At 56.1% G+C, this 17440-nt stretch overlaps 2 protein-coding genes across 7 annotated transcripts in view; one reads left to right on the plus strand and one right to left on the minus strand.

Moving 5' to 3' along the window:
- Positions 1 to 17440, minus strand: part of LOC142243730 (uncharacterized) — a 1240762-nt gene that overhangs the window by 409810 nt on the left and 813512 nt on the right. The gene's annotated exons all lie outside the window — the stretch shown is intronic.
- The window catches only part of SLC4A2 (solute carrier family 4 member 2), a 262381-nt gene that overhangs the window by 120228 nt on the left and 124713 nt on the right, over positions 1 to 17440 (plus strand). The window contains exons 7-11 of the mRNA XM_075315967.1: positions 18 to 151; positions 396 to 576; positions 2791 to 2926; positions 3016 to 3196; positions 3274 to 3411. Of these exons, the coding sequence (XP_075172082.1) occupies positions 18 to 151; positions 396 to 576; positions 2791 to 2926; positions 3016 to 3196; positions 3274 to 3411 (770 nt within the window). The remainder of the gene's footprint in view (positions 1 to 17; positions 152 to 395; positions 577 to 2790; positions 2927 to 3015; positions 3197 to 3273; positions 3412 to 17440) is intronic.

Here is a 17440-nt window from a genome sequence, read left to right on the forward strand (position 1 = left end):
TGTTTGTCTTTTTCCAGGTCATCGTTTCGAGGACCTTCCTGCTGTGCGTAGACATCTCGTTCGAAAGAGTAAAGGGCAAGTAGTCCACATCAGTAAGGAGCATAAGGAGAGGCATCCGCATCGAAAGAGCGTCACTGTGCAGCCCCACGAGGTGAGGAAGGGGCTGTGTCTCCATTGTATGCTTCGCCAGGAGTGGGGATCTGAGGGTAGCCCACCTCCTTAATATAGCTTGCTTTGCTGCTTGCCTTGATTGTCCTGACGGAGGTGCAGTATGAACCCACAGCAGTCTGGATGACCTGTATCTCTGATACGGCCATATGCATGAGTCCACCTGCCAGGGGTGGGCGCTCATATACTACTCACACATATAATGCCTCTCACTTCCGCACCCATAGGTTTTTGTGGAGCTAAATGAGTTAGTTCTGGACAAGCATCAAGAATTACAATGGAAGGAAACTGCTCGCTGGATAAAGTTTGAGGAGGATGTGGAAGCTGAGACAGACCAATGGGGAAAGCCACACATTGCCTCACTCAGCTTTCGTAGTCTTCTGGAGCTCCGCCGAACGCTGTCACATGGCAAGTAGAACCTTAATGGGTTACCCGATGACATAATCACTTGGTAATGACCTGGTGATGACCCATCAATGACAATGGCCCAATAATGACGTGATGATGAATATGACCTGGTGATGACCATGATCCAATGATGACTTAGTGATGACCCAGTGAAAACACAGTGATTGCCATATGGCAGGATAATCACTTCATAATGATGAGCCGATAATGACAATCACCCAGTGATGACCTAGTGATGTATACGATCTGGTAATGATGATGATCCGATGATGACGTGGCTATAACTCGATGATGACTTTCTGATGACTTGGTGATCACGATGATGTGATGATGATCTGGTAATGACCCGATGATAACTTAGTGATGACCTGCTGAACATGGTGATGCGATGACGACTCATTGATGACCTGGTGAACATGATGATGCGATGACGACTCATTGATGACCTGGCTATGACCTGATGATGACTTGGTGATCACGATGATGCGATGATGATCTGGTAATGACCCGATGATAACTTAGTGATGACCTGCTGAACATGGTGATGCGAGGACGACTCATTGTTGACCTGGTGAACATGGTGATGCGATGACGACTCATTGATGACCTGGCTATGACCTGATGATGACTTGGTGATAACTTGGTGATGACAATGATCCGATGATGATTCAATGATGTCCTAGTAATGACCCTATGATGACTTGGTGATGACCTGGTGAACATGATGATGCGATGACGACTCATTGATGACCTGGCTATGACCTGATGATGACTTGGTGATCACGATGATGCGATGATGATCTGGTAATGACCCGATGATAACTTAGTGATGACCTGCTGAACATGGTGATGCGATGATGACTCATTGTTGACCTGGTGAACATGGTGATGCGATGACGACTCATTGATGACCTGGCTATGACCTGATGATGACTTGGTGATAACTTGGTGATGACAATGATCCGATGATGATTCAATGATGTCCTAGTAATGACCCTATGATGACTTGGTGATGACCTGGTGAACATGGTGATGCGATGACGACTCATTGATGACCTGGTGTACATGATGATGCAATGATGACTCATTGATGACCTGGCTATGACCCGATGATGACTTTCTGATGACCTGGTGATCACAATGATGACTCAATGATGACCTGGTGATGAATATGACTTGGAGTTGATCATGATCCAATGATGACTCTATGATGACCTGGTAATGACCCGATGATGACCTGGTGATGAAGTCGACCTGGAGATGACGATGGTGCAATGATGTCTTACTGATGACCTGGTAATGACCCGATGATGACCTCATGATGAATTCGACCTGGTGATGACGATGGTGCAGTGATGTCTTACGGATGACCTGGTAATGACCCGATGATGACTTGGTGATGACAGTGATCCGATGATGATTCAATGATGTCCTAGTAATGACCCTATGATGACTTGGTGATGACCTGGTGAACATGGTGATGACAATGATCCGATGATGATTCAATGATGTCCTAGTAATGACCCTATGATGACTTGGTGATGACCTGGTGAACATGGTGATGCGATGACGACTCATTGATGACCTGGTGTACATGATCATGCAATGATGACTCATTGATGACCTGGCTATGACCCGATCATGACTTTCTGATGACCTGGTGATCATGATGATGACTCAATGATGACCTGGTGATGAATATGACTTGGAGTTGTTCATCCAATGATGACTCTATGATGACCTGGTAATGACTCGATGATGACCTGGTGATGAATTCGACCTGGTGATCACGATGGTGCAATGATGTCTTACTGATGACCTGGTAATGACCAGATGATGACTTGGTGATGACCTGGTGATGACAATGATCCAATGATGATTAAATGATGTCCTAGTAATGACGCAATGATGACTTGGTGATGCGTGGTGATGAACATGACCTAGTGATGACGATGATGTCTCAGTGATGACCTGATAGTGACCCACTGATGACTTGGTGATGACCTCGTAATGACCCAATGATGACTTGGAGATGACGATGATCCAATGTTGTCTCAGTGCTAACATGGTGATGATTATGACCTGGTGATGATGATGATCTATCTGATGTTGTCTCAGTGATGAGCTGGTGATGAGACACAAGGATGAGCTAATCTGCAATGGAGGGTAGGCTTCACACACGTGAATTATAATGAACACCTCGTTTTCACATAGGTGCAGTTCTTTTAGACCTAGACCAGAGGACTCTGCCTGGAATCGCTCATCAGGTGGTGGAGCAGATGATCATCAGTGACCAGATAAAGGCGGAGGACAGAGCCAATGTGCTGAGAGCTTTACTTCTGAAGCACAGGTCTGTACTTACCTGTATGATGAGCGCATGAAGACATATGTCATGTCTGGACCATCCTGTAACATGACTCTTCATTTTTACGTTTTTAGCCACCCAAGTGATGAGAAAGACTCATCGTTCTCCAGGAACATCTCAGCTGCCAGCCTTGGCTCTCTGCTCGGACATCACAGCACTAATCATATCTCCCAGAACAGTGAACCCAACCTGATGGACCCCCTGATGGGTGGAGACCCCACAGAACCAGATACCAAAATCAACATAGATCGTGAGGTGAGATAATGGTGAGGTAAGAGCCGTTCAGATCTGTGATCATGGATGGTCAGTGACCTCTTCTCTGTTTTATCCAGCGGGAATCTCTTCCTTCATTACCCACAATCCAACGCTCCAAGTCTAAACATGAGCTGAAACTCTTGGAGAAGATTCCAGAGAATGCAGAGGCCAGTGTTGTGCTCGTGGGTGAGTGTGGTGGCTCCAGGGGCCAGACCGTAGGCTTGTAATTTTATAATGTGTATATTGTCGTCACTGCATGCTGGTAGCAACAATGTGATAGCAACAATGACGCGATGCCTCCACCAGCAACAAGGATGCGATGCCTCCACCACCCTACAAGGATGCGATGCCCCCACCAGCAACAAGGATGCGATGCCTCCACCACCCTACAATGATGCGATGTTCCCACCAGCAACAAGGATGCGATGCCTCCACCAGCAACAAGGATGCGATGCCTCCACCACCCTACAATGATGCGATGCCCCCACCAGCAACAAGGATGCGATGCCTCCTCCACCAGCAACAAGGATGCGATGCCTCCACCAGCAACAAGGATGCGATTCCTCCACCACCATACAACGATGCGATGCCCCCACCACCCTACAAGGATGCGATGCCTCCACCACCCTACAATGATGCGATGTTTCCACCAGCAACAAGGATGCGATGCCTCCACCAGCAACAATGACGCGATGCCTCCACCAGCAACAAGGATGCGATTCCTCCACCACCATACAATGATGCGATGCCCCCACCAGCAACAAGGATGCGATGCCTCCACCACCCTACAATGATGCGATGTTCCCACCAGCAACAAGGATGCGATGCCTCCACCACCCTACAATGATGCGATATTCCCACCAGCAACAAGGATGCAATGCCTCCACCAGCAACAAGGATGCGATGCCCCCACCACCCTACAAGGATGCGATGCCCCCACCACCCTACAAGGATGCGATGTTCCCACCAGCAACAAGGATGCGATGTTCCCACCAGCAACAAGGATGCGATGTTCCCACCAGCAACAAGGATGCGATGCCTCCACCACCCTACAATGATGCGATGTTCCCACCAGCAACAAGGATGCGATGCCTCCACCAGCAAGAAGGATGCGATGCCCCCACCACCCTACAAGGATGCGATGCCCCCACCAGCAACAAGGATGCGATGCCTCCACCAGCAACAAGGATGCGATGCCTCCACCAGCAACAAGGGATGCGATGCCTCCACCACCCTACAATGATGCGATGTTCCCACCAGCAACAAGGATGCGATGCCTCCACCAGCAACAAGGATGCGATGCCTCCACCAGCAACAAGGATGCGATGCCTCCACCAGCAACAAGGATGCGATGCCTCCACCAGCAACAAGGATGCGATGCCTCCACCAGCAACAATGATGCGATGCCTCCACTAGCAACAAGGATGCGATGCCTCCACCACCCTACAATGACGCCACGTCTCCACCACCCTACAATGACGCCATGCCTACAACAGCGACAATGACGCGATGCCTCCACCCATGACAATGACGCGATGCTTCAATAGTGACAATGACACGATGCCTCCATCAGTGACAATGACGCAATGCCACCACCAGCGACATTGATACGATGCCGCCACCAGCCACAATGACGCGATGCCTCCACCAGCCACAATGACGCGATGCCTCCACCAGCCACAATGACGCGATGCCTCCACCAGCCACAATGACGCGATGCCTCCATCAGCCACAATGACGCGATGCCTCCACCAGCCACGATGACGCGATGCCTCCATCAGCCACAATGACACAATGCCTCCATCAGCCACAATGACGCGATGCCTCCACCAGCCACAATGACGCGATGCCTCCATCAGCTACAATGACGCGATGCCTCCATCAGCCACAATGACGCGATGCCTCCACCAGCCACAATGACGCGATGCCTCCATCAGTGACAATGACGCGATGCCTCCACCAGCCACAATGACGCGATGCTTCCACCAGCCACAATGACGCGATGCCTCCACCAGCCACAATGACGCGATGCCTCCACCAGCCACAATGACGCGATGCCTCCACCAGCCACAATGACGCGATGCCTCCACCAGCCACAATGACGCGATGCCTCCACCAGCCACAATGACGCGATGCCTCCACCAGCCACAATGACGCGATGCCTCCACCAGCCACAATGACGCGATGCCTCCACCAGCCACAATGACGCGATGCCTCCACCAGCCACAATGACGCGATGCCTCCACCAGCCACAATGACGCGATGCCTCCATCAGTGACAATGACACGATGCCTCCACTAGCCACAATGACGCGATGCCTCCACCAGCCACAATGACACGATGCCTCCATCAGTGACAATGATACGATGCCGCCACCAGCCACAATGACGCGATGCCTCCATCAGCCACAATGACGCGATGCCTCCATCAGTGACAATGATACGATGCCGCCACCAGCCACAATGACGCGATGCCTCCATCAGCCACAATGACGCGATGCCTCCACCAGCCACAATGACGCGATGCCTCCACCAGCCACAATGACGCGATGCCTCCACCAGCCACAATGACGCGATGCCTCCACCAGCCACAATGACGCGATGCCTCCACCAGCCACAATGACGCGATGCCTCCACCAGCCACAATGACGCGATGCCTCCACCAGCCACAATGACGCGATGCCTCCACCAGCCACAATGACACGATGCCTCCACTAGCCACAATGACGCGATGCCTCCACCAGCCACAATGACGCGATGCCTCCATCAGCTAAAATGACGCAATGTCCCCACCAGCCACAATGACGTGATGCCTCCACCAGCCACAATGACGCGATGCCTCCATCAGTGACAATGACGCGATGCCTCCACTAGCCACAATGACACGATGCCTCCACTAGCCACAATGACGCGATGCCTCCACCAGCCACAATGACGCGATGCCTCCACCAGCCACAATGACGCGATGCCTCCACCAGCCACAATGACACGATGCCTCCACTAGCCACAATGACGCGATGCCTCCACCAGCCACAATGACGCGATGCCTCCATCAGTGACAATGACGCGATGCCTCCACTAGCCACAATGACGCGATGCCTCCACCAGCCACAATGACGCGATGCCTCCACCAGCCACAATGACGCGATGCCTCCATCAGTGACAATGACACGATGCCTCCACTAGCCACAATGACGCGATGCCTCCATCAGTGACAATGACACAATGCCTCCATCAGTGACAATGATACGATGCCGCCACCAGCCACAATGACGCGATGCCTCCATCAGCCACAATGACGCGATGCCTCCACCAGCCACAATGACACGATGCCTCCATCAGTGACAATGATACGATGCCGCCACCAGCCACAATGACGCGATGCCTCCATCAGTGACAATGACACAATGCCTCCATCAGTGACAATGATACGATGCCGCCACCAGCCACAATGACGCGATGCCTCCATCAGCCACAATGACGCGATGCCTCCATCAGCCACAATGACGCGATGCCTCCATCAGTGACAATGATACGATGCCGCCACCAGCCACAATGACGCGATGCTTCCATCAGCCACAATGACGCGATGCCTCCACCAGCCACAATGACGCGATGCCTCCACCAGCCACAATGACGCGATGCCTCCACCAGCCACAATGACGCGATGCCTCCACCAGCCACAATGACGCGATGCCTCCACCAGCCACAATGACGCGATGCCTCCACCAGCCACAATGACGCGATGCCTCCACCAGCCACAATGACGCGATGCCTCCACCAGCCACAATGACGCGATGCCTCCACCAGCCACAATGACACGATGCCTCCACTAGCCACAATGACGCGATGCCTCCACCAGCCACAATGACGCGATGCCTCCATCAGCTAAAATGACGCAATGTCCCCACCAGCCACAATGACGTGATGCCTCCACCAGCCACAATGACGCGATGCCTCCATCAGTGACAATGACGCGATGCCTCCACTAGCCACAATGACACGATGCCTCCACTAGCCACAATGACGCGATGCCTCCACTAGCCACAATGACACGATGCCTCCACTAGCCACAATGACGCGATGCCTCCACCAGCCACAATGACGCGATGCCTCCACCAGCCACAATGACGCGATGCCTCCACCAGCCACAATGACACGATGCCTCCACTAGCCACAATGACGCGATGCCTCCACCAGCCACAATGACGCGATGCCTCCATCAGTGACAATGACGCGATGCCTCCACTAGCCACAATGACGCGATGCCTCCACCAGCCACAATGACGCGATGCCTCCATCAGTGACAATGACGCGATGCCTCCACCAACCACAATGACGCGATGCCTCCACCAGCCACAATGACGCGATGCCTCCACCAGCCACAATGACGCGATGCCTCCATCAGTGACAATGACGCGATGCCTCCACTAGCCACAATGACGCGATGCCTCCACCAGCCACAATGACACGATGCCTCCATCAGTGACAATGACACGATGCCTCCACTAGCCACAATGACACGATGCCTCCACTAGCCACAATGACGCGATGCCTCCACCAGCCACAATGACGCGATGCCTCCACCAGCCACAATGACGCGATGCCTCCACCAGCCACAATGACACGATGCCTCCACTAGCCACAATGACGCGATGCCTCCACCAGCCACAATGACGCGATGCCTCCATCAGTGACAATGACGCGATGCCTCCACTAGCCACAATGACGCGATGCCTCCACTAGCCACAATGACGCGATGCCTCCACCAGCCACAATGACGCGATGCCTCCATCAGTGACAATGACGCGATGCCTCCACCAACCACAATGACGCGATGCCTCCACCAGCCACAATGACGCGATGCCTCCATCAGTGACAATGACGCGATGCCTCCACCAACCACAATGACGCGATGCCTCCACCAGCCACAATGACGCGATGCCTCCACCAGCCACAATGACACGATGCCTCCATCAGTGACAATGACACGATGCCTCCACCAGCCACAATGACGCGATGCCTCCACCAACCACAATGACGCGATGCCTCCACCAGCCACAATGACGCGATGCCTCCACCAGCCACAATGACGCGATGCCTCCACCAGCCACAATGACGCGATGCCTCCACCAGCCACAATGACGCGATGCCCCCACTAGCCACAATGACGCGATGCCTCCACTAGTCTGTCCGCAGGCTGTGTGTGATACTGCAGAGCATCTCTATCCAGGTGAATGGCACCGAGCTGCCTCATGAGACAACCTGGACACTGATGTGATGCTGCTTCTGGATCAATCCAAGGAAGGGAGGAAAAATCCAGCACCGAAGGGAAAAACTCCTATTTATTCCAACAATTCAATCATGGACACGTGTGCAGCTGCCCCCAGCATAACCTAGCATAATACATGTGCAGCTGCCCCCAGCATAACCTAGCATAATACATGTGCAGCTGCCCCCAGCATAACCTAGCATAATACATGTGCAGCTGCCCCCCAGCATAACCTAGCATAATACATGTGCAGCTGCCCCCAGCATAACCTAGCATAATACATGTGCAGCTGCCCCCAGCATAACCTAGCATAATACATGTGCAGCTGCCCCCAGCATAACCTAGCATAATACATGTGCAGCTGCCCCCAGCATAACCTAGCATAATACATGTGCAGCTGCCCCCAGCATAACCTAGCATAATACATGTGCAGCTGCCCCCAGCATAACCTAGCATAATACATGTGCAGCTGCCCCCAGCATAACCTAGCATAATACATGTGCAGCTGCCCCCAGCATAACCTAGCATAATACATGTGCAGCTGCCCCCAGCATAACCTAGCATAATACATGTGCAGCTGCCCCCAGCATAACCTAGCATAATACATGTGCAGCTGCCCCCAGCATAACCTAGCATAATACATGTGCAGCTGCCCCCAGCATAACCTAGCATAATACATGTGCAGCTGCCCCCAGCATAACCTAGCATAATACATGTGCAGCTGTCCCCAGCATAACCTAGCATAATACATGTGCAGCTGCCCCAGCATAACCTAGCATAATACATGTGCAGCTGCCCCAGCATAACCTAGCATAATACATGTGCAGCTGTCCCCAGCATAACCTAGCATAATACATGTGCAGCTGCGCCCAGCATAACCTAGCATAATACATGTGCAGCTGCCCCCAGCATAACCTAGCATAATACATGTGCAGCTGCCCCCAGCATAACCTAGCATAATACATGTGCAGCTGCCCCCAGCATAACCTAGCATAATACATGTGCAGCTGCCCCCAGCATAACCTAGCATAATACATGTGCAGCTGCCCCCAGCATAACCTAGCATAATACATGTGCAGCTGCCCCCAGCATAACCTAGCATAATACATGTGCAGCTGCCCCCAGCATAACCTAGCATAATACATGTGCAGCTGCCCCCAGCATAACCTAGCATAATACATGTGCAGCTGCCCCCAGCATAACCTATCATAATACATGTGCAGCTGCCCCCAGCATAACCTAGCATAATACATGTGCAGCTGCCCCCCAGCATAAACTAGCATAATACATGTGCAGCTGCCCCCAGCATAACCTAGCATAATACATGTGCAGCTGCCCCCAGCATAACCTAGCATAATACATGTGCAGCTGTCCCCAGCATAACCTAGCATAATACATGTGCAGCTGCCCCCAGCATAACCTAGCATAATACATGTGCAGCTGCCCCCAGCATAACCTAGCATAATACATGTGCAGCTGCCCCCAGCATAACCTAGCATAATACATGTGCAGCTGCCCCCAGCATAACCTAGCATAATACATGTGCAGCTGCCCCCAGCATAACCTAGCATAATACATGTTTAGCTGCCCCCAGCATAACCTAGCATAATACATGTGCAGCTGCCCCCAGCATAACCTAGCATAATACATGTGCAGCTGCCCCCAGCATAACCTAGCATAATACATGTGCAGCTGCCCCCAGCATAACCTAGCATAATACATGTGCAGCTGCCCCCAGCATAACCTATCATAATACATGTGCAGCTGCCCCCAGCATAACCTAGCATAATACATGTGCAGCTGCCCCCCAGCATAACCTAGCATAATACATGTGCAGCTGTCCCCAGCATAACCTAGCATAATACATGTGCAGCTGCCCCCAGCATAACCTAGCATAATACATGTGCAGCTGCCCCCAGCATAACCTAGCATAATACATGTGCAGCTGCCCCCAGCATAACCTAGCATAATACATGTGCAGCTGCCCCCAGCATAACCTAGCATAATACATGTGCAGCTGCCCCCAGCATAACCTAGCATAATACATGTGCAGCTGCCCCCAGCATAACCTAGCATAATACATGTGCAGCTGCCCCCAGCATAACCGCACTTGTATCCATGATTAAATTGTTGGAATAAATAGAAAAGTTTACTTTGGTGCTGGATTTTTTCCTCCCCTCCCCCCTTCCTTGCATTGATTTTGCACCTGTTGATGCCAAACCATTGGTCCGAGCACTGGACTAGGAGCTGCCGAGCATCACATGGAGTGCCGAGCATCACATGGAGTGCCGAGCTACACATGGAGCTGCTGAGCTACACATGGAGTGCCGAGCATCACATGGAGTGCCGAGCTACACATGGAGTGCCGAGCTACACATGGAGTGCCGAGCATCACATGGAGTGCCGAGCATCACATGGAGTGCCGAGCATCACATGGAGTGCCGAGCATCACATGGAGTGCCGAGCATCACATGGAGTGCCGAGCTACACATGGAGTGCCGAGCTACACATGGAACGCCGAGCATCACATGGAGGGCCGAGCATCACATGGAGCGCCGAGCATCACATGGAGTGCCGAGCTACACATGGAGCGCCGAGCATCACATGGAGTGCCGAGCTACACATGGAGCGCCGAGCATCACATGGAGCGCCGAGCATCACATGGAGGGCCGAGCATCACATGGAGCGCCGAGCTACACATGGAGCGCCGAGCATCACATGGAGTGCCGAGCATCACATGGAGTGCCGAGCTACACATGGAGTGCCGAGCTACACATGGAGTGCCGAGCAACACATGGAGTGCCGAGCAACACATGGAGCGCCGAGCTACACATGGAGTGCCGAGCTACACATGGAGTGCCGAGCTACACATGGAGCGCCGAGCCACACATGGAGCGCCGAGCCACACATGGAGCGCCGAGCATCACATGGAGTGCCGAGCATCACATGGAGTGCTGAGCATCACATGGAGTGCTGAGCATCACATGGAGTGCTGAGCTACACATGGAGTGCCGAGCATCACATGGAGTGCCGAGCATCACATGGAGTGCCGAGCATCACATGGAGTGCCGAGCATCACATGGAGTGCCGAGCTACACATGGAGTGCCGAGCATCACATGGAGTGCCGAGCATCACATGGAGCGCCGAGCCACACATGGAGCGCCGAGCCACACATGGAGCGCCGAGCATCACATGGAGTGCCGAGCATCACATGGAGTGCCGAGCATCACATGGAGTGCCGAGCTACACATGGAGTGCCGAGCATCACATGGAGTGCCGAGCATCACATGGAGCGCCGAGCATCACATGGAGCGCCGAGCATCACATGGAGCGCCGAGCATCACATGGAGTGCCGAGCTACACATGGAGTGCCGAGCCACACATGGAGCGCCGAGCCACACATGGAGTGCCGAGCATCACATGGAGTGCCGAGCATCACATGGAGTGCCGAGCATCACATGGAGTGCCGAGCTACACATGGAGTGCCGAGCATCACATGGAGCGCCGAGCATCACATGGAGCGCCGAGCATCACATGGAGCGCCGAGCTACACATGGAGTGCCGAGCATCACATGGAGTGCCGAGCATCACATGGAGTGCCGAGCATCACATGGAGTGCCGAGCATCACATGGAGTGCCGAGCATCACATGGAGTGCCGAGCATCACATGGAGTGCCGAGCATCACATGGAGTGCCGAGCATCACATGGAGTGCCGAGCATCACATGGAGTGCCGAGCATCACATGGAGTGCCGAGCATCACATGGAGTGCCGAGCATCACATGGAGTGCCGAGCATCACATGGAGTGCCGAGCATCACATGGAGTGCCGAGCATCACATGGAGTGCCGAGCATCACATGGAGTGCCGAGCATCACATGGAGCGCCGAGCATCACATGGAGCGCCGAGCATCACATGGAGCGCCGAGCTACACATGGAGCGCCGAGCTACACATGGAGCGCCGAGCATCACATGGAGCGCCGAGCATCACATGGAGCGCCGAGCATCACATGGAGCGCCGAGCATCACATGGAGCGCCGAGCATCACATGGAGCGCCGAGCATCACATGGAGCGCCGAGCATCACATGGAGCGCCGAGCATCACATGGAGCGCCGAGCATCACATGGAGCGCCGAGCATCACATGGAGCGCCGAGCATCACATGGGGCGCCGAGCCTCACATGGGGCGCCGAGCATCACATGGGGCGCCGAGCATCACATGGGGCGCCGAGCATCACATGGGGCGCCGAGCATCACATGGGGCGCCGAGCATCACATGGGGCGCCGAGCATCACATGGGGCGCCGAGCATCACATGGGGCGCCGAGCTACACATGGGGCGCCGAGCTACACATGGGGCGCCGAGCCACACATGGGGCGCCGAGCATCACATGGAGCGCCGAGCCACACATGGAGCGCCGAGCCACACATGGAGCGCCGAGCCACACATGGAGCGCCGAGCCACACATGGAGCGCCGAGCCACACATGGAGCGCCGAGCCACACATGGAGCGCCGAGCGTCACATGGAGCGCCGAGCGTCACATGGAGCGCCGAGCGTCACATGGAGCGCCGAGCGTCACATGGAGCGCCGAGCGTCACATGGAGCGCCGAGCGTCACATGGAGCGCCGAGCGTCACATGGAGCGCCGAGCGTCACATGGAGCGCCGAGCGTCACATGGAGCGCCGAGCGTCACATGGAGCGCCGAGCTACACATGGAGCGCCGAGCCACACATGGAGCGCCGAGCCACACATGGAGTGCCGAGCTACACATGGAGTGCCGAGCTGCTGTTTCTGGATGGAGCGGCCACCCTTTCCAATACTTTACTACCCATTTAAGAGAAGCAGCTGACGAACCTGGCCGAAAAGTCAGTAAAAGAGCAACATCTCCTGCCTCGATGGTATCATCACATGCCCGGTACTGCACTGCCTCCTCGGCGGTATCATCACATGCCCGGTGCAGCGCTGCCTCGGCTGTATCATCACATGCCCGGTACTGCACTGCCTCGGTGGTATCATCATGTGCCCGTGCAGCGCTGCCTCCTCGATGGTATCATCACATGCCCGGTGCAGCGCTGCCTCCTCGGCGGTATCATCACATGCCCGGTGCAGCGCTGCCTCCTCGGTGGTATCATCACATGCCTGGTGCAGCGCTGCCTCCTCGATGGTATCATCACATGCCCGGTGCAGCGCTGCCTCCTCGGCGGTATCATCACATGCCCGGTGCAGCGCAGCCTCCTCGGCGGTATCATCACATGCCAAGTGCAGTACTGCCTCCTCGATGGTATCATCACATGCCCGGTGCAGCGCTGCCTCCTCGATGGTATCATCACATGCCCTGTGCAGCGCTGCCTCCTCGGCGGTATCATCACATGCCCGGTGCAGCGCTGCCTCCTCGGCGGTATCATCACATGCCCGGTGCAGCGCTGCCTCCTCGGTGGTATCATCACATGCCTGGTGCAGCGCTGCCTCCTCGATGGTATCATCACATGCCCGGTGCAGCGCTGCCTCCTCGGCGGTATCATCACATGCCCGGTGCAGCGCAGCCTCCTCGGCGGTATCATCACATGCCAAGTGCAGTACTGCCTCCTCGATGGTATCATCACATGCCCGGTGCAGCGCTGCCTCCTCGATGGTATCATCACATGCCCTGTGCAGCGCTGCCTCCTCGGCGGTATCATCACATGCCCGGTGCAGCGCTGCCTCGGCTGTATCATCACATGCCCGGTACTGCACTGCCTCCTCGGCGGTATCATCACATGCCCGGTGCAGCGCTGCCTCGGCTGTATCATCACATGCCCGGTACTGCACTGCCTCGGTGGTATCATCATGTGCCCGTGCAGCGCTGCCTCCTCGATGGTACCATCACACGCCCGGTGCAGCGCTGCCTCGGCTGTATCATCGCGTTCCCGGTGCTGCGCTGCCTCCTCGATGGTATCATCACATGCCCGGTGCAGCGCTGCCTCCTCCGCGGTATCATCACATGCCCAGTGCAGCGCTGCCTCCTCCGCGGTATCATCACATGCCCGGTGCAGCGCTGCCTCCTCGGCGGTATCATCACATGCCCGGTGCAGCGCTGCCTCCTCGGCGGTATCATCACATGCCCGGTGCTGCGCTGCCTCCTCGGCGGTATCATCACATGCCCGGTGCAGCGCTGCCTCCTCCGCGGTATCATCACATGCCCGGTGCAGCGCTGCCTCCTCCGCGGTATCATCACATGCCCGGTGCAGCGCTGCCTCCTCGGCGGTATCATCACATGCCCGGTGCAGCGCTGCCTCCTCGATGGTATCATCACATGCCCGGTGCAGCGCTGCCTCCTCGGCGGTATCATCACATGCCCGGTGCAGCGCTGCCTCCTCGATGGTATCATCACATGCCCGGTGCAGCGCTGCCTCCTCGGCGGTATCATCACATGCCCGGTGCAGCGCTGCCTCCTCGATGGTATCATCACATGCCCGGTGCAGCGCTGCCTCCTCGGCAATATCATCACATGCCCGGTGCAGCGCTGCCTCCTCGATGGTATCATCACATGCCCGGTGCAGCGCTGCCTCCTCGGCGGTATCATCACATGCCCGGTGCAGCGCTGCCTCCTCGGTGGTATCATCACATGCCCGGTGCAGCGCTGCCTCCTCGGCGGTATCATCACATGCCCGGTGCAGCGCTGCCTCCTCGGCGGTATCATCACATGCCCGGTGCAGCGCTGCCTCCTCGGCGGTATCATCACATGCCCGGTGCAGCGCTGCCTCCTCGATGGTATCATCACATGCCCGGTGCAGCGCTGCCTCCTCGATGGTATCATCACATGCCCGGTGCAGTGCTGCCTCCTCGATGGTATCATCACATGCCCGGTGCAGCGCTGCCTCCTCGATGGTATCATCACATGCCCGGTGCAGCGCTGCCTCCTCGGCGGTATCATCACATGCCCGGTGCAGCGCTGCCTCCTCGATGGTATCATCACATGCCCTGTGCAGCGCTGCCTCCTCGATGGTATCATCACATGCCCGGTGCAGCGCTGCCTCCTCGATGGTATCATCACATGCCCTGTGCAGCGCTGCCTCCTCGGCGGTATCATCACATGCCCGGTGCAGCGCTGCCTCGGCTGTATCATCACATGCCCGGTACTGCACTGCCTCCTCGGCGGTATCATCACATGCCCGGTGCAGCGCTGCCTCGGCTGTATCATCACATGCCCGGTACTGCACTGCCTCGGTGGTATCATCATGTGCCCGTGCAGCGCTGCCTCCTCGATGGTACCATCACATGCCCGGTGCAGCGCTGCCTCGGCTGTATCATCGCGTTCCCGGTGCTGCGCTGCCTCCTCGATGGTATCATCACATGCCCGGTGCAGCTCTGCCTCTTCCGCGGTATCATCACATGCCCAGTGCAGCGCTGCCTCCTCCGCGGTATCATCACATGCCCGGTGCAGCGCTGCCTCCTCGGCGGTATCATCACATGCCCGGTGCAGCGCTGCCTCCTCGGCGGTATCATCACATGCCCGGTGCAGCGATGCCTCCTCGATGGTATCATCACATGCCCGGTGCAGCGCTGCCTCCTCGGCGGTATCATCACATGCCCGGTGCAGCGCTGCCTCCTCGATGGTATCATCACATGCCCGGTGCAGCGCTGCCTCCTCGGCAATATCATCACATGCCCGGTGCAGCGCTGCCTCCTCGATGGTATCATCACATGCCCGGTGCTGCGCTGCCTCCTCGGCTGTATCATCGCGTTCCCGGTGCTGCGCTGCCTCCTCGGCGGTATCATCACATGCCCGGTGCAGCGCTGCCTCCTCGGTGGTATCATCACATGCCCGGTGCAGCGCTGCCTCCTCGGCGGTATCATCACATGCCCGGTGCAGCGCTGCCTCCTCGGCGGTATCATCACATGCCCGGTGCAGCGCTGCCTCCTCGATGGTATCATCACATGCCCGGTGCAGCGCTGCCTCCTCGATGGTATCATCACATGCCCGGTGCAGCGCTGCCTCCTCGATGGTATCATCACATGCCCGGTGCTGCGCTGCCTCCTCGGCTGTATCATCACATGCCCGATGCAGCGCTGCCTCCTCGATGGTATCATCACATGCCCGGTGCAGCGCTGCCTCCTCGATGGTATCATCACATGCCCGGTGCTGCGATGCCTCCTCGGCGGTATCATCACATGCCCGGTGCAGCGCTGCCTCCTCGGCGGTATCATCACATGCCCGGTGCAGCGCGGCCTCCTCGGCGGTATCATCACATGCCCGGTGCAGTGCTGCCTCCTCGGTGGTATCATCACATGCCCGATGCAGCGCTGCCTCCTCGATGGTATCATCACATGCCCGGTGCAGCGCTGCCTCCTCGGCGGTATCATCACATGCCCGGTGCAGCGCTGCCTCCTCGATGGTATCATCACATGCCCGGTGCAGCGCTGCCTCCTCGGCTGTATCATCGCGTTCCCGGTGCTGCGCTGCCTCCTTGGCGGTATCATCACATGCCCAGTGCAGCGCTGCCTCCTCGATGGTATCATCACATGCCCGGTGCAGCGCTGCCTCGGCTGTATCATCGCGTTCCCGGTGCTGCGCTGCCTCCTTGGCGGTATCATCACATGCCCAGTGCAGCGCTGCCTCGGCTGTATCATCGGGTTCCTGGTGCTGCGCTGCCTCAGTGGTATCATCATGTGCCCGTGCAGTGCTGCCTCCTCGATGGTATCATCACATGCCCAGTGCAGCGCTGCCTCGGCTGTATCATCGCGTGCCCGGTGCTGCGCTGCCTCAGTGGTATCATCATGTGCCCGTGCAGTGCTGCCTCCTCGATGGTATCATCACATGCCCAGTGCAGCGCTGCCTCGGCTGTATCATCGCATGCCTGGTACTGCACTGCCTCGGTGGTATCATCACATGCCCAGTGCAGCGCTGCCTCCTCGATGGTATCATCACATGCCCAGTGCCGCGCTGCATCGGCTGTATCATCGCGTGCCCGGTGCTGCGCTGCCTCGGTGGT

This window comes from Anomaloglossus baeobatrachus, chromosome 6 (genome assembly GCF_048569485.1).
Source record: "Anomaloglossus baeobatrachus isolate aAnoBae1 chromosome 6, aAnoBae1.hap1, whole genome shotgun sequence".
NCBI classification, from domain to species: Eukaryota; Metazoa; Chordata; class Amphibia; order Anura; family Aromobatidae; genus Anomaloglossus; species Anomaloglossus baeobatrachus.